At 50.5% G+C, this 18173-nt stretch overlaps 4 protein-coding genes across 8 annotated transcripts in view; 1 reads left to right on the forward strand and 3 right to left on the reverse strand.

The window, feature by feature from the left end:
* Window positions 1-209: 209 nt before the first annotated feature.
* On the reverse strand, window positions 210-10028 carry TNFAIP1 (TNF alpha induced protein 1). Its single transcript, XM_071448200.1, has 7 exons — window positions 9914-10028; window positions 8213-8721; window positions 6590-6759; window positions 5859-5948; window positions 5720-5772; window positions 4936-5131; window positions 210-4576 (listed from the first exon to the last, which is right to left on the reverse strand). The coding sequence occupies exons 2-7, from the start codon at window positions 8427-8429 to the stop codon at window positions 4358-4360; spliced, it is 945 nt and encodes a 314-aa protein (XP_071304301.1). The 5' UTR covers window positions 8430-8721; window positions 9914-10028; the 3' UTR covers window positions 210-4357.
* A 71-nt stretch (window positions 10029-10099) lies between these two features.
* Window positions 10100-12055, forward strand: IFT20 (intraflagellar transport 20). The gene is made up of 4 exons (XM_071448202.1): window positions 10100-10232; window positions 10451-10536; window positions 11094-11197; window positions 11623-12055. Exons 1-4 carry the CDS (start codon window positions 10106-10108, stop codon window positions 11702-11704), a joined length of 399 nt encoding a protein of 132 aa, XP_071304303.1. The 5' UTR covers window positions 10100-10105; the 3' UTR covers window positions 11705-12055.
* Window positions 12056-12709: 654 nt separating this feature from the next.
* On the reverse strand, window positions 12710-15650 carry TMEM97 (transmembrane protein 97). Its single transcript, XM_071448201.1, has 3 exons — window positions 15492-15650; window positions 14196-14340; window positions 12710-13670 (listed from the first exon to the last, which is right to left on the reverse strand). Exons 1-3 carry the CDS (start codon window positions 15609-15611, stop codon window positions 13420-13422), a joined length of 516 nt encoding a protein of 171 aa, XP_071304302.1. The 5' UTR covers window positions 15612-15650; the 3' UTR covers window positions 12710-13419.
* A 453-nt stretch (window positions 15651-16103) lies between these two features.
* Window positions 16104-18173, reverse strand: part of NLK (nemo like kinase) — a 36838-nt gene continuing 34768 nt past the window's right edge. For all 5 annotated transcript variants that reach the window (XM_071448197.1, XM_071448196.1, XM_071448198.1 and 2 more), the window contains one exon: window positions 16104-17809. In XM_071448197.1, coding sequence (XP_071304298.1) covers window positions 17755-17809 — 55 coding nt within the window. In that variant the 3' untranslated portion in view covers window positions 16104-17754. The remainder of the gene's footprint in view (window positions 17810-18173) is intronic.

Below are 18173 nucleotides of genomic sequence, written 5' to 3' on the forward strand. Positions count from 1 at the left end.
AAGGGGGGGACAAGGGGGGGACAAGGGGGGGACAAGGGGGGGACAAGGGGGGGACAAGGAGCAGGTGGGACACAGATCCCCCGCTCTGCTGCTGGCCCCGCTCCAGGAGCTCCAGCCCCAAATCCTCGGTGGGGATCGCATCGGCCACACGGAACTGAAGTTCCACAGACCCACACTACCAATAAAAAGTAATGATGTTGGAGAAAAAATCACAGAAGACAAAATATAACACTTTATTAAAAATTAGTGTTCTATTTCCTTTTAATGCACTGGTGAAACACTTTAATCAACAGATAATTGATTAATTACTGCTGTAACTAGGTTCTTTTTCTGTAAAACTGACCCTTAAAAGTTAGACATGAAAATAAAACAAAGACTGAATCTCTATGAAAATAACTTGATCACAGAATGTCAATTTAAACAAGATCAGCAATCATATTTGTTATCCTCTGGATATAAAATATCATAGAAATCCAAAAGAATCCTTTACTCTCAATAAACAAATTAAGTGTCAGCCACCCTGTGAGGTAGGGGAGGGTCTTACTCGTTCCATGGGATGAGGAGAAGTGCCACACATGCAGAAAACAGAGCCTGTCCCTGAGGGAGGGCAGGGCTGGAACAGGACTCTGTCCCACAGCACGGGGAAGGTGGCTGCGAGGTGAATGCCAAGGATTGTCACAGAACACAGCCTCGTTGTGCAAGGCAGGGGCTGCTGGGCAGACCCATCCAGTTCAGGTGTATCCCCAGTACTGCCTGGAGAGAATTCTGTCTGAAAATGAAAAACCTCGAGAAGAACAAAATCAAACCAAGCCACAGTAAGCAATGCCCGTTCAAATGCAGCTCTCAGTGACAGCACAGCCCCTCCAGCACCCTCCCTGTCCATCACTTGTTTTCTGTTTTAACCAGCAAGTGCAAAAGATCAAAGTCACTGGAGTGGAACACTGCAGCAGGATAAATGTCTCCTGTCCAAAAACCAGCATGTCAAGGTGAAGGTTAAGCCGTGCCTTTTGTCTGGGCGCTGAGCAGCAGGGGGAGCTGAGCCCTGCAGAGCTGCCCCTCTGCCCCGAGCCAGGGCTCCTTCCCTCCCTGCAGAGGGCCCAGGGCTGGCAGGGCACAGCACTGCAGCCCTCGGGCACAGGGCTGGGCACGGCTGGCACCCAGAGGCTCCAACTCGCTCCCTCAGTCAGGGCACTGCTGCATGCACAGGGCTTTGACTAAATCGAGGAGTGAAGAGACAGTGAGTCCCGTAAGAATGACAGCTGATGTAGCTACAATTCACACCCTACAAGCGGGGCAAAAAGGCTCTTTTTTCTCCCAAAGGCTACTCCAAATTCCTGTTAATGCACCCACTGGTGATGGTCCGGGTGGAAGCCAGTACAAGTCTCCACTTGCAGACAAACACATACAATTAGAAACCTGTATTGTCTTAATATGTGCTTAATTTGAGTAGAGATCCTTGGAGAGCTCACTGCAAACCCACCAATGCTGCCTTTAGACTGCATCACCCTGCTCCCTGCTGCTGCTTCTGCATACACTGGCTGTAATCTCATGTTCTAGAATGCCTAGAACACTCCTGTCACAATAATTAATAGCCTTCAGTTACGTGAAGACTGATTAAGGTGAGAATACAAAGCATGTGTCACATCTCAGCTCCAGTAGTCGAAGTGAGCAGAACCTGGTGGGACAGAGACTGGAGCAGGGCATGATTTCGGGGCAAGGCAGACTCAGTGACACCCCGTGCTGGAGCAGCTCCAGACAAGCAGGGCTCAGGGGAGCCTGCAGTGAAATGAAAGGATATCTGCACGTATTTCAAACCTGTACACAGCTGCTGACAGTTCCTACTGATCCACATTCCACAAACACCAAGAAGATCCTTCACGCTTGGTAAAAGATTCTCACAACCCAGATGGTTCTCATAACTGTTTGCTTCCCGGGTTAATTAATCTAAATTCAAATCAGAAATTAATACTACTTGTTGGCTGTGGGAAATAAGGAAAGGAAAACTAAACCAAAACACGGGCTTTTCTCTGCTTCTTACAGTGTAACAATTCACGAGTTGGGTCCATTTTGTTAATGAATCCTGCGAGTACAGAAAGCCTCTGGAGTAGCACAGGGATCTGACATTCTCTTTCACACATTCCTTCCCACACCTGTCCTCCCCAGAAAAAATAAAAGCAAATATGACATTTTTCTGCTTATAACATCATTTAAACACAGTTTTGCAAGGCGATCAGCATCACTTACTTAATGCTGTTAACATTCACTACGATAGTAACAAGAAAAAAATAATATAAATCATTTTCCAAGAAACAGAAGTGCCATGTGTTTTTCAAATGGCATCAGCCTTTGTTACAAGACAGAAAAAGCACAAGATAATAACTCGAATCTATTAAATGCAGCACAAAGACCCCATCACTGCAGCCTCTGCTGGTGCCTTCTAATTAAATAGCATCAGTGGAGGGAAAAAAATTTAAAAATCCGCATCACACTCTAGCAGAATTAGAGAGAAATACCAGAAAAATCTTTGTTGAAACTAAATCTCAACAGCTGTATTTTCCCTGGCACAACAGAATAACCAGCAGGAAAACAAAAACTTACAGAAAGAAGTATAAAAGAGATTGCTAGGATTATTAGAGATTTCAAGAGGCCTTTCACAAGAAGGCAGGTGCATCCCTGTGCAATGCTGCTTCCTGAATGTGAGGAGAATGAAGTGAATCCTGCCACGTGTAGAGGCAAGAAAAGTCTGTTAGTGTTTTCTTACTAACCCACAATATTTTAATTTTCAAAAACCTAAATGAGTGCAAATAATTTTTTGTTCCCTCCCCTGCTTCTATTACTCCCAAACCATCTAGATCTCAATTCTCCTTAGAAACTCCCTGCAGTAATTTGGGATCATTTTGTTGTCAGGGTTTTGCAATAATTTTCTTTAAATTTTACAGGTGGATTTGGCACTGGTCAGAGCAGTTCAGGACTGACCACTGTGGAATCTGGAGCTTCGTGACCAAGTATGATATGGGAACACAAAGGCAGCTGTGGAATATATCCAAAATATCCCTGGCTCCAGTGAGCAGCCAGCAGGAATTACCATGACAGTGGCAATACTGCTACCTACACTCAAACATACAAGCAAATGTTTAAAAATACAACAATGGCTTTTCATACTGAACTTGAAACTGTTTCCAGAAAATTTCCAGAAATTTCCAAATTTTCAGAGCAGACTTGACACCCACCTCCTGAAGTGCCCTGTACAATCAGCACCCAGCCAAGCACTCAGAATAAAAGTGATTATTTCAGTTTAAAATCCAGTATAAGTCACCTCTCTCCTGTGCCCAAAGCCTCTCGCAGCTCCATGCTAGAACAGTATTTTCACAGCTGTTTTTCCTCTTCAAATTCTACCCTCTAGAAGGGATTCAGGACCCAGAACTTGAATTCACATGTTCTAGCCTTAGAAAACACTGTTTAGCCTGTACTTCTCCAGCCACTGCAATTTTTCCCCTGCTGCTTGAGAAATTTAACATCAAATAGCACTTTTAGGCCACAGGAGGAATGTAAAAACCAATTCCCCAGATTGCCCTTGTTTATATAAACAGGATTTCACAGTGACAAGCTTCAACCAGAGCCACAATCTGCTCAAGTTTGCTTACTTCAGGTTTCTTCCCTCACCATACTCATTTCCCCCTCTCCCAGGACAAGTCATTATCTACACATTTACATTTTCAGAGAATTCCATTTTTCACATGGAGCGGCTGATGGCTTGATTCTCACCACTTTGGAAGAGCTTGCCTTGGAATCAATGAGTTTTAAGGACACTGTCCTGGAACACAAACCTTTGCAGGTGTTCTGGGGACAGGGGTGGGAGAGCACAGGTGCAGCTGACTGGCCAGCCAAACGTTTCTCCTGGGGGTTATCCCGTGTAGGGTCTGCCAAGAGCAGCCACATTCAAGTTCTCTCTTCAGTCTCTTGATTTAACAACTGCAAGTTCCATTACACAAGGCCCTGAAAGGAGAGCTGTCTGGAAAGAGCTTTTCAAACCATCCCACCTGACTCAGGAAGAGCAGTGCTGCTCACGGCAAGGGGGGAACCGGCAAATTGTTAGATAGGAAAGAGCAACCACAAACCGAGAACCAGCGCTCCACATCCCCCTCCCAGCAGGAGGAGGGGCCAGCCTGCAGGTAAAGCACAAGGTGCACGACTCACACCTCAGTTCCCCAAGGCCTCGGCCTTTAGTGCTGCTCTGTGCACACAGATCCCCGCTGCCCTTCCAGGGGGCCAGGGCGCCCTGTGAGGATGGCTGTCCAGGGGACCCCCCCCTGCCAGGGACAGGAGGGCAGCTGCAGCTGCTGCAGGCCCAGCCCCGCTAGTGGCCGAGCTGGCGGTCATCGTAGGTGCTGTACCTCTTGACGTGGATGCGGCGCACGCGCTCGCGCAGCTCCAGGCCCTCCTCATCCTCGCTGTGCGAGGCCTGGCTGCGGCTGCGGCTCGTGGCCTCCAGCAGGGAGTTGTCTGGGACTCGGGGTGTCTCGTACAGCAGGACGTTCAGTGTCTCCTCATAGATCCGCGCCTCAGGGAACTCAACCTGCCAAACACAGCACGTGTGCTGTTCCTCAGCCAGCCGGGATAGCAACTGCAGCACACACCCGCACGCGAGCCGTAAACCCACACATCATAAAGAGTAAAAAATTTCTGGTGGAGGGCTACTCCCACCAGTTCACCTCCCTCACCTGATCTTTTACATTGCTCTAGAAGGGAATACAGTATCTCAGTTTCTTAACATTGGACCCTGGTAACCTCAGCTGCACTACTGCAAATTCAAAGGTAACCCCTGAAGTTAGAGAAGCTCTGCAGACTCTGCAGAGCTAATCACAAGCTAATCACAACCTGAAGCTAATCACAACCCTTTGTATCCCACAGCACGGGCAGGTGAAGCTCCATTACCTTGGTTTGCTTCTTCTCGGTGGCGTAGACGATGGAGGTGCAGCACACCTCGGCCAGCTTGCGGCCCTGCCCGTAGAAGGACCAGCAGCAGATCTCGTCCCCGATGACGTCCTTGATGAACAGCACTCTGCCGTTGAACCGCAGGGACAGCTTGTCAAACAGCTCAATGTTCTTCAGCAGGTTGTCATCAGAGTTACTGAAACACAGCAATAAAAGCAGGAACAGGGCTTTTCATGCAGCCATCTCTGCCTGTTCCACCAGCTTTCAGCACTGATCCAACTGCAGAATACAAATAAGTAGTGACTCACTGCCGCATGCTGCCAAGAAAAGAGGGGTAATAGCCCATTTCAGATACAAATACACTGCTCTGACCCCATGAGCAAACACAGCAGCCTTTAGAGTCAACTTACACAATTAATAAGGACAGCACAATGTCCCAAACCATTACATGAACTATCCATGCTCAAGATGATCAAACCCCACTTCACTGAAGTTCTCTGGCTTGATGACAGCAGAAGTCCAGAGTCAGTGTGTGCTGGAAGGCCATGTGCTCTGCATCCTGCACACCACAGACACACTGCCAGCATGAATACGTTATTTAAAAACCTAAGTTTTACTGACAGACATGCAATGTAAGGCCCTACTTACTTTTCAAAGCAAGATAGTTGTCAAAACCCAAAACAAACCAAAAGAAGTGAAGTTAGATCATTCATCATCATCTTCCACTCCCACGGTCAAAAAGCAACTTTTCCACTGAAGTGAGGGGAAAAAAGAAGGGACATACCTGGTGTAGGAGTATTTATTGTTGCTTCTATTATACAGCAGTTTAACAACAGGCTGTTGGGAGCGAGAGGAAAGAAGAATAGGTAAGTTCTGTGTTTCAATACACTTAGCATAAATCCACAGTTGAAAAGAGCAGTTACTTTCATTGATGACTCTATCAGTCTCTCCTCTTCTTTTGGAGAGGTGATAATAGGGATGCTGCACACAGGTTCATACAAGTCTTTCTTGTCCTGTTTTAATGAAAGAAGAAAGAGAGGAAATAAGAAAGGAATGCTAAAGCTGACGTTGCTGCTGCTGCCTCCCTCAGCCCCTCCAGCCATGTTCCCAAACGCTGTGATGCACAGGAAAAGAGCTGGGTTGCTACAGTAACCACACAGCTTACCTTGATCTGCAACCCAGAATCACAGCACAGATTTCTTATCCCCGGAAGGCAGCCGTAATTGAAATATTGGGATGCAGGTGGATGTCCTCAGCTATAGCCAGGACAAGGTCTAGTCATACTTGGTTTGAGTGGGTTTAATATTACATCCTTTCTTGAAGAAAAGGATAGGAGGAGTCTGCAGTAGTTTTAATCAACTCAAACCACTGCACAGATGAGCATCAGCCACTGTGAACTGAGCACCTGGCAGAACAGGATGTCACCAACATGAGCCAGCCCTCAGGGACACAGAGCAAAACCCAAGTGTGGGCAGGACAGGCCGTGTCCCCAGATCCCTCACCACCTATTTACTAACTCATATTTTAAAAATGCCTTGCACATCTCAAACTTGGTGCCATCTCTAAGGCCATGAAATAATCTCTCAAGTTGTCTTAAGTAAATTTTATAAGCAAAACAGCCATGAAACACTTCACAGGATACTTCTGCTCTTACCTGCAGGGCTGCTTGGCACATGTCCACTAAGCCCTGGATGAGATAGTATTTGGCTTCTGCCATCAAGGCTTTGATCTCCTGCCTGTGTTTTGGAAGTGCAATCGTGTCATCTCTGAGATAGTTTAAAATTGTTCCAAAGTGCTTCCCACAACGGTCTATAAGGATCCAGCCTGAAAAAGAGCCAACACATTTCAGTCACCTCAACACAAGAGGCAAGAAAAAGCTCCCTGGAGAGGTTAAACAGCACTGAGGTCTCCTGACACTGCTCAGGACACTTCTCCCATTTCACCCAGTGGAAGTCTCTACTGCCTTTGAGCAAACTGAAGCTGGTTCTGAACAGAACCTGACAGTGGAGCCCCTTTGGTATTGCCCAGATGTTCCCGCTGCTTCCCAGCACCCCAAAAGCAAAGCCCCAACCTAAAAACACTCAGCTTCCAGCACAATGCACTGAGATTGCTGCAGGAACCCAGCTGCAGGGCTACACTGTGATGCTGGGCAGTCAGAAACTTCTGAGAGCCAAGGAAGGACTAGAAGAGAGAATTCACCAACGACTGCAACAAGTAGATATGGATAAGTTCCGTGGCCTAATAAGGAGGAGTTGGCAATTCTCCAAACACATCTGCTGCTGCTGTTTGGAGTTAAAAAGAGAGAGAAATGTTCTGAAGATGCTAAAAGGCAGATCAGCCCAGAAAACCCAGTGTGAGGGAAAAGCTGTTCTAGTCCCCAAAGAGGAGCAAAGAACAGGACAGACAGATCAGGAGGAAGCACAGAGGGGATGAAGCAGAGGAAACAGTAGCAAATGGACAAATTCTTGCAATTTTACAAAATCCCTGAAGTCACATTCTCTAAGGAAACAGGATGTCTGATTGCTGCCAAACAATAGCAGTGTAGGATGCACGCACACACAAGGCTTAGTATGGTGCCAAACCCTTTCCCATAATGTGGAAGACAGGAAAAAAATGTTATTTTGGAATCTAGGTACAGAAAACAACCTAGGAAAGTACGCTAAACTCCTGCTGGACTCTCCAGCTGGAGCTATCAGAACATGACTCTCATTTTCCATCCAGGCTGAGGCTCTTATACAAAATTGCTTGTTCTGCCCTTTATAATGTATCAGGGATTTAAAATATCCTGTGTCCAGCTGGAGATGACACACTGCCTGACTGATCCCTAAATGCTGCCATGGTACCATGAGCCACAACTGAAACATGCTGCTCAGGAAAAGGGAAAAAAAAAAATTCAACAAAGCAAGGCAGGCTATTCTGAGCCTCAAAGCTGAAAACTGCACGTCCCTCCTTGCGTGCGTGGTTTGAATAATGCCACTGCTTGATGTGACAGAAATGACAACCCACAGACTGTCTGTTCAGTCTTTACAACACCAACACCAACCTGCTCACCAGCTGTGAGCACAGGAAAGAGGACCAGTCCTTCCCCAGTTCATTTGAGTAACAAAACCAGGTATTTTTGTAAAGCCAAAGGATTGCTAGCACCAACAGGACTTGGCTGCCTAATGCTCCCAGTTATTTTTGGCATATATCATTCTCTACACCCTTAACGGAGTAAAACCACCACCAAACCCCAGCTGTTTTACAAAACTGTCAGCAATGAAAGCCACACCCTTACCTTCCTTGTCGGTGAGCACCTCCATCCTGCCGCTGAACATGGCCTTGAGCATGGTGTCGTGCCTGGTGAGCACCTGCACCGTGGTGTAGTACAGGGAGCCCCCGACGTTGAGCCGCACGTACTTGTTCCCCAGGCCGCCGCCCTTCAGCCCGCCGGCCTTGGGCTTGTGTCCCGCGGCCGGGCACAGGGCGCTGCCCAGGCACGTGTCCCCCGACATGGCCTTCTGCAGGTAGATGACCACCCTGCAGCGCGTGGGCCGGGCCGGCCCCGCCGTGGTGCCGCCCTCACGCCTCAGCCCGCCAGGACGGCGGGGCAGGGGCCGGCATCACCCGCGGGTCAGCACGGCCGGGGGCCAGCACAGTGAAGGGCCAGCACGGTGTGGGGCCAGCACGGTGTGGGGCCAGGGGTCAGTGAAGGGCCAGCACGGCGAGGGGCCAGGGGTCAGCACACGGAGCGCGGTCAGTACACGGAGCCCCACGGCCACTCCACACACAGACGAGAATGTCACTCTGCGGAAGAGACACCTCCTAAGGACACAACTACACACATCCTGACGAAACACGATTTAACCATTTTTCAGACAATTGATGCAGCCAGTGCTGTGTCACACTTCTGAGGCACGTGAAACTCTCCTGACTTCCTGTTGTCGGATCTCCAGCCAACACCGCAAACAACACCCGGCAGGAGGGCCCGGCTCACACTCTGCTGGAATTCAGCTCCCCCTCGGCCTCCCAGCAGAGCCCAACTCTCTCTGAGCCCAGCTGAAATGCCCTGAAGAGCTTCCTGCACCTCCTTCAGCTGGGGTGTGTGTGCATCCCCCTGAGTGCTGACTTTAAACTGGAGACACAAATGTCTCTTCAAATGCCTCAACACTGAAAAGATGGATCACAAGGTTCTATTTTCTGGTAACTCCTTTCATTCAAAACTCTCCTGCATCCATCCTGGAGCCCTGACCAGTGAACGTACTTCTAATTTGAAAACAAAATAAACAAGACTCCCCACCACGTACACCACTGTTTGTCACTGATGCCCTGCCTTGTTTTAAACACTCAAAATCCCCTTTTAGAACAGTGGCGTGTTTGTAACAGCAGCCAGACCGAACCCGTGAGGAGACAGGAATCCAGCCTGTCCGACCGAGCTCCTCAGAAGGGTTCGCGGTCAGTTCCGTCCCCCCAGGCAGTTTCTCACTGCTCGGACCGAGGAACGAAGCTAAACACGAGCAAAGAAGCTAAACCCCCTGCCCAGCCAGCGCAGGCAGGAGCCAGCACAACTCCTGTAGGTGGCCACGGAGGAGCTCTGAGGCCTCTGCTGAAAACAGCCAGAGATCTTTAATTACCCCTTTTGACACGACCGAAAGCTCCCCACATCCCTTCCCGTCCCTTCCTGCCCCGCGTGGGAGGCAGGACGGGCTGCGGAACAATGGCTCCGCAACGGGACCCGCCCCGGCCCAGCACCGCCGGGACAAGGAGCGACCCGAACGGCCCGGGGGAACGTGAGGTACACGGGCAGAACGGGAGCCGGCCCCGCGCGGGTCACACCGAGCGGCCCGCGGGCCCTGCCCGGCCCTGCCCCGGCCCCGCTCCGCCCGAGCCCCCCGGACAGGCTCCGTCCGCCCCGGCCGCGGGGCAAGCGAGCAGAGGCGGCGCGGCGCGGCCCGGCCCCGCTCACGGCCCCGCGCACCGCCCGGCCTCTCTCACTCACCCGCCGCCGCCGCCCCTCAGCCCCGGCCCGCCCGGGAGCCGCCGGCCCGGAAGAGTTTCCCCGGCTCCCGGCGGGCGCAGCGCTGGCGGAGGCGGGGCCGGGCCGGGCGGTGCCGCAGGAGCCCGAGCCCGGCAGTGCCGGCTGAGGCCGCGCTCCGTTCCGCTCGGTTTGGCTCGGCTCGCTGCCCCGGCGATGGCGCAGGCGGCGCTGGGCGCGGCGGGGCTGCACTTTGACGAGCTGAACAAGCTGCGGGTGCTGGAGCCCGAGGTGGCGGCGCAGACGGCGCAGCTCCGCGAGCAGTGCCGGGCCTTCGTGGACAGTGAGTGCCGCGGGCCGCGCCGGGCACCGGGCACCGGGCACCGGGCAGCTCAGGCTTCTCCCGCCCCTTTCATCTGATTCCGCCCGAATCCTAAAACCTTCCTGTTTACTGTAAACGCTAAACGTACAGCTGCGTCTAAAAACTACACGGCAAAGCAGGAGCATTCGATCTCTTTAGGGAAGTTGTGGGTATCACTTGACGATTTTTTTTCTTTACAGAAACAGCAGAATTTCAGAACATAGTGGGCAGCTTGATTGAGCTCGTTGACCAACTGGCCAAAGCTGTAGAAAGTGAGAAGATGAAGGTACTGTGCAGTAAATTCTTCGCTTCTCGTGTGCACTGTCCTGTGTGGGGCCTCTCTATCCCTCCCTCCCTTTACAGCAGAAGCAACGATTCTCTGTCAGCATCCTGCTGGCCTTCCCCTGGGATAAACTGGGCCTTTAAAATTGATATCAGTGATAATATTAATCAATAATAATGAATTAATGAAACTTATGAGTGTCACATTGCTCACACATGCACCAGTCCTGCTTTCCCTGCTTGTCTTTATTTCTGCACAGAAACAGAACGTGTGCTTTTTAATCACTCCATCTTGGTAGAATTTGTCCTCCAGAGGCAGGAGAGGCCTCTGGTAGCCTGAGCTTGTCTGGCTGTTGGGCCAGTTTGTGTGTCAGAGGAGTCACTGACTTTGTTCCTCGAGTTTGGGGAACACCAAACTCCCACCCACCCCTCAGGAGCACAGCATCTCACCCTCTGTTATTGCTGGCATGGCTGAAATGTGCCATAGTCAACCTGCTGGGAGGGAAGGGGCTAAAGGAGTTAACCAAAACCCCTCCACACCTCCCTGCCCTGTCCTGCCAGGCCATCGGGGCACGGAACCTGCTGAAGTCGATTGCAAAGCAGAGAGAGGCTCAGGAGCAGCAGCTCCAGGCTTTGATAGCTGAGAAGAAGATGCAGCTGGAAAGGTGAGTTTTGTGTTCGGTGCTCTGGGGTGTTGTGCAGGCTGGGAAGGCTCAGGGTGGACACAGGGCTGACTGCCTGTGCTGTGGGACCCTTGGCTGGTTCAGACCAGCCCCACCTGCATCAAAGGTGTGTCCTGAGCACATGGGAACAATTCCACAGGCCTGGAGTTACCTTCAGGCCCTGCAGTGACCCAGGGAAGGTTCATCCCTGAGGCCTTCAGGGCTGAACAGAGGCAGCACGGGCCGGGGCAGTGCAGAACTCTGACAGCTGTCTCAGCCTCGTGTCTGGCTGATAAAGAGCTGCTCTGTGTGACTCAGGCACCTGCTGCTTGCAGTGACTCACACAGGCAGCCCAGCTGCCCTCCCAGCTCCCGGGGCTGCTCTGACCCCCTCACACGGGGCCCTGGACCCTCTGTTTTGTCTCGCAGGTACCGGATCGAGTACGAGACCCTCTGCAAAATCGAAGCGGACCAGAACGAATTCATCGACCAGTTCATCTTCCAGAAATAGAGGGTTTTAAGATAAAAACCAGCTCACATGGAAACTTGACCATTCCAGAATCTTGAGAATTTCAGAAATATGCAATTTCCACTGTGCAGGAGTGCAGATGGTTTGTACAATGGAGGGGCTGTACCTCACTTTGAGTGTACCATGGCAATAAGAAGGGCTGATGGCTCACAGCTGCACAGACTGTTCTGGCCTTTGATTTTATACCAGTTTTGTACAGTCAGTAGTTCTAATTCAAATTCCAGTTGAATTAATGCTACTGGTGCTTTGTTGTGTTGCTTTTTGAAGTCTACAGCTCTTTCATAGAAATCAGAAAATAAATTATTGTTCTCAGACTGTCTGGCTGTACCAGAATTAGTTGCTCCTTCTCTGTTATTTTTCAATGTAAAGGTTTACACACAAGCAGCAGTATTGGATCTACATCTGCCTATGGTACTTTTTCTATAGAATTATTAAAAAAAAGACAGAAATGTATGATATCCAGAATGGACCGATTACAGATACAGAAAAGCAGAAACTACATGAGAATTAAGAACTTTGAACTGTTCCTGAGGAATGTCCATTCAGGACTGTTGTAATATGAGAGCTGAATCCTTTTATGGGCATTATTAGGATGGAACACCAGACTGATGAGGGAAACCATTCTGAGTGTCAGTGACACCAGGAGTGCACCAACTGTAAACTACAAACACAAGTGTGAACTTGAGCCTCGTGTTGGAAGTGCAAACATGCATTTTGTGTATGTGTACAGCACTTCAGTACGGAAACGCTGCCCTTTCCAAAGCCTGGGGAAGGCTTCAGCTTTACACAGTGAATAAAACCTGCCAGCAGTGCCTGGGCAGCTTCACGGGGCCCGTCACCTCACCAGGCTCCAGATGAAAACCAACCCCAACCACACAACTTCTACCTGTAGCTGTAACTTACGCATGGATTTACTCTGTGAACTCTCCACCATCTCGTGGTCACTGCAAGCTCCTTCAGCCACTCCCTGAAGAAGACTGAATGCAGTTTAATGCGTTTAGTTATTTATTTCCATACCAGAAATGATTTTGGGGAAGAAAGAAATTTCCAACTCCTTGGTTACAATTCCCGAAGTACTTCAGAATCCTCTGGGCAGTACTCCTGGTTGTCAAGGGTAACTTTAAGCATTCATGAATCCAGATTTTGGCACATTAATCATTGATCAGACATTTATAATTAATCAAAATGAAGCAGAGCAAAGGCAGTGGAAATTTTAAAGGAAGGGGCAAGGAAGTTAAGAATCATGATATGATTTGGAATGCTTCAAAAGAACAGCTTTGCAAATCGGTGTGTAATGGGTTAGGGATTCTTCAGAATATGTGGTTGGAAGACAGATTTCCTACTTGAGTGGTTTCCAAACAGTCATCTTGGGAAAAGGGACCTTGGAAGAACAGTATCAGCTGCAGAGTGTGAGTGAGTGTGTGTGTGTGTGTCCCCTCACAGAGTTACACATCAAAGGGTTAAAAGACCATTTTCCTGGGAGAGAGGCCTTGCACAGACCCGACCCCTGGCTGGCCCAGGCCCCTGCCAGAGCTGTGTGTGGTCGAAGCAGGGCTGTGCACTCCAACCAATTCCATTTTTCCTTGCAGCAGCCAGTGCAGCCAACACGAGGGAGACGTTTGTCCCAGAGGACTCCGGCAGCGCAGGGTCGGAACCAGATGCAGCACAGGTGTGGTGTGTACGACCTCCAGAGCCAGCTACTTCCTTTTCCTCTTCTCCACGTGTTTGTAGTGGGGGTTGCAGAGCATGGTGAACAGCAGCAGCAGAGGGATCAGCAGGTAGGGCAGGTAGATGGAGAGCAGCGCCAGGCGCTCGCGCAGCGTCTGAGGCCCCGCGTGCTCCGCCTTGGAGAAGTCGTGGAACAGGATGTGGGCCAGGATGGCAAACAGAGTGGTGGCCACGTGGGTGGAGTAGATAATGGCAGGAGTCCTGATCCATCTGCAGCCACCTGTACAGAAGCAAAAAGAAAACAATATTTAAGTATTTTGAAACAACCGGAATTCCGAGTGACAGAACACTGCTGCCTCTCTGCCAGGGTAAGCCATCACTCAGATGGAATAGGGAGCAGAAAAAACCCTCAGTACTAGTAGGAACCAAGGAAATTTCTCTCCCCTGATGGCAATTTAGAACAAAGGGGTGATCCTGAAAGATCTAAAGTAACAAAATGAGTACACGGGCTTGACCCAGACCTTTAGCTGGCCTGGAAATTAGCCAGATGTCAAATGCTGATGGTGGTTACACAAATGGCTGCACCTGACAAGGGCCTGTAGTTACAAGGTTTTGTTTCTGACAAACTTCATTCTGTGCTGCTTTCTCAGGTAGAACACTCGTGTGGGCCCTAGCAGCCCAGCCCTCCACAGTACCTCCCTGAAACCCCCTAATCATGATACAGAAACATTCTCTGCTGCACAGCAGCAGCTGTCCTGCAAAAATGCCCCCAGGACATGCCCTGGATCACCCTGGTTCCCCCCACCTTTCAGGAAGGCGTAGGCAGCGATGGGGAAGAAGGGCAGCTGGAGAAAGGCTTCGCAGTAGATGAACGCCTTGAACCACTCTGGGGGCTGCAGCATCAGGGGGTCCCTGAAGGAAGTTGCATACTGCTGCAACAGGTCTGTCAGCTGAAAAAACCCAAAACAACAGTCAGTCACTGAGCATCCACCAGAGCAGGGCAGAGCTCCTGGTTCTCTATGGGATGAAGCCACCAGGCTGTGAGCACCTGCTCCTGAGCAGGGCTGGGGCTGCTGCAGGGGAACAGCTCAGCACCAGGATTTGGGCTCAGGCAGTTGCAATTAGTTTCTGACAGAAATGTAAACTCCAGCACAGCTTTACATTGGACTTTGAACAGAGAGATATGCATTGAGATCTGCTGGTTAACTATTAATTGGAAATGGTTCCTATACTGGAGTAATCTTACAGGCAGTTCCGATGGTAAAAACCAAATCACCAGTTGTAAAGCTCAAACAGGAGGTGACACCCTGATGATGAGGGCTGAACTAATTATCTGCCATCCAACAGTTATTTTAATTGATTTTATGATGTTCATTGTCTTCTGTGATTTTGTTCAAAACCCAGCAAACCAGAGATTTTTACGAATAAATTCATTAATTTGGCATGCCTGCTCCTGCTGCGGCAACAATTCCCTGTTGCATTTTTGGCAGGGATTTGGGGATAGCCCGGGATCGGAGAATGCCCGGGGCCGCAGGAGCCACGTCCGGGGCACGTTGCGCGGGCCCCGCGCTGCCGCAGCCTCCGGCCGCTGGTGCCGAGCGCGACAGCGAGGGGACAGCGAGGCCATGGCCTTTCCATGGCCACGGAAAGGATGTCCTTGGGCAGTTGTGAAACAGCCACAGCCCGCTCTGGGCAGAGGAACATCCCCACCGCCCGCTCCGGGGCGAGCAGTGACCCGCACCAGTTCCCGGGGCCTCCGGGGGACACAGAGCGGCCGCCACATCCCCGCCACAGCTCTGGGCAGCAGCATCGGCCACAGCCGCCGGACGCGCGGGCCAAGCATCCCTCTCCCATTCCCACTCCCGTTCCCATTCCCGCTCCTCCCCAATGAATGACCCGGCTGTGACTCATCCCGTGGCACCAGCACCGCTTCTCTCCCAGACGCTCCTTCACGCTCTCGCTGCAGTTTCGCTCCCCCTCTCCCCCCCCGATGTCTCCACACACGAGATTCGGCGCAGGCCGCCCCCGGCCCCATCAAACCGGCGGGAGCCCCTCACGCATCGGCGGAACGAGCCCCGGCCCGGCCCCCGGCCCCACTCACGGCCCGCGGCGCGATCCCGGCGGGCAGCAGCGGCTGGAGGTCGATGAGAGCCGTGATCGGGATGTGCGAGATGAAATAGAGGGCGAAGAGCCGCTCCCGCCACCGCGGAGCCGCCGCCATCGCCGCGCTGGCCCCGCCCCCCGATGGCCCCGCCCCCCCGCGCCCGGCGGCGGCCACGTCCCGCGGCACGGCCCCGCCCGGCGGCCACACCCTGTCCTGGCCCCGCCCCGGCCACACCCTGTCCTGGGCCCGCCCAGCGGCCACACCCTGCCCTGGCCCCGCCCCCGGCCTTTTCCCCATTTCCCCGTTCTTTGCCCCTGCTCCCCCTCTTTCCCCGGGTGCCGGCAGCCGCGCCCCCGCCAGCCCGGCTCTTGGCCCCCTCGGTCCCGCACCTCGGCCCCGCCGTTTCTCCCCCGCACGCGTGGACCCGGAGCTCCAGAGCCCAGGAACGCCCGCGTCCCGTGAGAGCCCGGCCCGCACCGCAGGGCTCCGGTTCCGCCGGGCCCCGCTCGCAGCCACGGCTGCAGGAGCCGCCCGGAGCCGGGAGCGGCGCCTCCCGCCCCGCTACAGCCCAGAGGAGAGCGGGCAGGAACGAACGACACCACCGCCGCATTTTCAAATGTCACATTTAATGTTTTCACCACTGTACTCCAAATCTACATTTTACAAAGTGACCAGCAAGTGTGCCACATTAACTGACCAACCTCTGAGATTTTACCTTTCATACCAGTGTCTTCTGGGGCTCGATAATTAAACACGTTTCTCATTCAAGTGAATTGAAATGCTTCAGTTGGTTTTATTCTCAGGAGCCTCATAAAAAACAAAGATATTGCACCATCTTTGTTCAGTTATTCAATGTTTGTCTCTTTCACAGCAAATAATTACTTCATTGAAGTTAAAACTTCCAAACATAACTTACTAATAGTCTCCAATTCCAGCTCAGATCACTCTTGTTGAAAATACTCTGCTAAATACAGATAACTTACAATAACTTTAACAGTTAATTGTCCATAACAAACACCATGGTTTCTCTCCAGACCAAGGCTCAAATTTTAAGACCACCTTTTAGTATTCCTTTGTACAGGTGAAAAACAGTCTTCAATTTTCTAGTCTTGTTTTAAATACAAAAGTTGGAAGGGACATTCAAGTTTCAAGTCTCCACACTAAACTTAAAAAAAAAAAAATCATGTGGAGGTAAACAAACCAAGTTGTATACTCCAGGAGGTAGAGGCCTTCAATTTGTGTTCATATATACATATGCACAGAATTCAGTGTTCCAACAGAAAAAGAATTAGCCAAAAAGTAATAAAAGTTATTTACTACTGTGACATTTCAAGACTTCCACAGCTCTGCCTAAAGACACGAACACAATTAACAGAATTCCCTATGTGCTTTTTTTTTGTCCTTTTCTTTTTTTTTCTCTCAACTGTCCAGTGCAGGAAAAAGTTCTCACAAAATTTCACAGACCTAAAATGTGCAAGCTAGTTTCTCTCTATACAGCAATGATGTCAGGGATCTCTGAAATTAGCCCATAAATGGAATTATTTACACACATAGAAGATGCATGCTGGGGGTTTTATGTAAGAAAGAGCAGAAAAACTTCTAATAAAAATAGATTAAATATATATATATATTTATACTGGGTAAGGAAACAGAAGTTTAGTCTCTCCTAGTCACAAACTCATTCTCTCTACTCACAACATTTGATTTTAGAACAGCACACATCACCATCACAGCTCTAGTGAGAAGCTATTTATAGGGTTGGGCATCAGGGGACGTGGCCACTTCCCATGGCCACGGCCACCCAGAGGGACTTCATGATTGGTCGCAGTCAAGTTTTCTGTATTCCTTAGTTTTAGAAAACCCAAAATCTTCAGGAATGGCTCAATATCAAAATGTATGTCTGTTTGTACAATCTCACTTCAATTAAAAAAAAAAGGGAAAAAAGGGAAAAAAAAAAGGAAAAAACCTCCCCGAATTTGGTTCAATTCTGTTTGTTCTGAGCTGAGCCATCACAGCTGCACTAGAATTCATAAAACACGTGCAACTCTGGGTAAAATATTTTCTTCTAAAAGCACAACCACTTTACAAGATTAAAAGTCTAGTACATTTCTAAGTATTATTCATATTGTACAAGTAGTGGTTGTTAATTTAAAACTTCATTAGTAAAATTACAGTACAAGCATGATTAACCTCCAGAATTGCAAATCCCAGGCTCCAGTGGAAAGCTACATTACATCTTCAGTAGTACGGGGCGCTCGGGTCACTCCCACACCAGCGGCGACGGCGGCATCTCGGAGGGCTGGGCGACCGTGGAGCTGCACAGGCACAGACACAGGCACAGACAGACAGACAGACACAGGCACAGACAGACACAGACAGACACAGACAGACAGACACAGACACAGACACAGAACTGCTCAGTGCAGGGCCCAGGGACACAGCTCAGTGCCCACTGCAGGCCCAGGGACACAGCTCAGTGCCCACTGCAGGCCCAGGGACACAGCTCACAGCCCAGGGGGACCAAAGCCCCCAGTACCAAACCCCAAACCCAACCCGAGCCACCAGCACCCACAGCAAATATTCCTTTATCTGTGCATTTCCACCCCTCAGTCCCTCCTTTCAATGCCTTCACCCTGCAGCTCCACAACCAAAACTCAACTTGCCAACCTTCCCAATTCC

The sequence above is a fragment of the Agelaius tricolor genome, unplaced genomic scaffold (assembly GCF_023055355.1).
Source record: "Agelaius tricolor isolate 1412-34295 unplaced genomic scaffold, bAgeTri1.0.p SCAF_25, whole genome shotgun sequence".
Taxonomy (NCBI): domain Eukaryota; kingdom Metazoa; phylum Chordata; class Aves; order Passeriformes; family Icteridae; genus Agelaius; species Agelaius tricolor.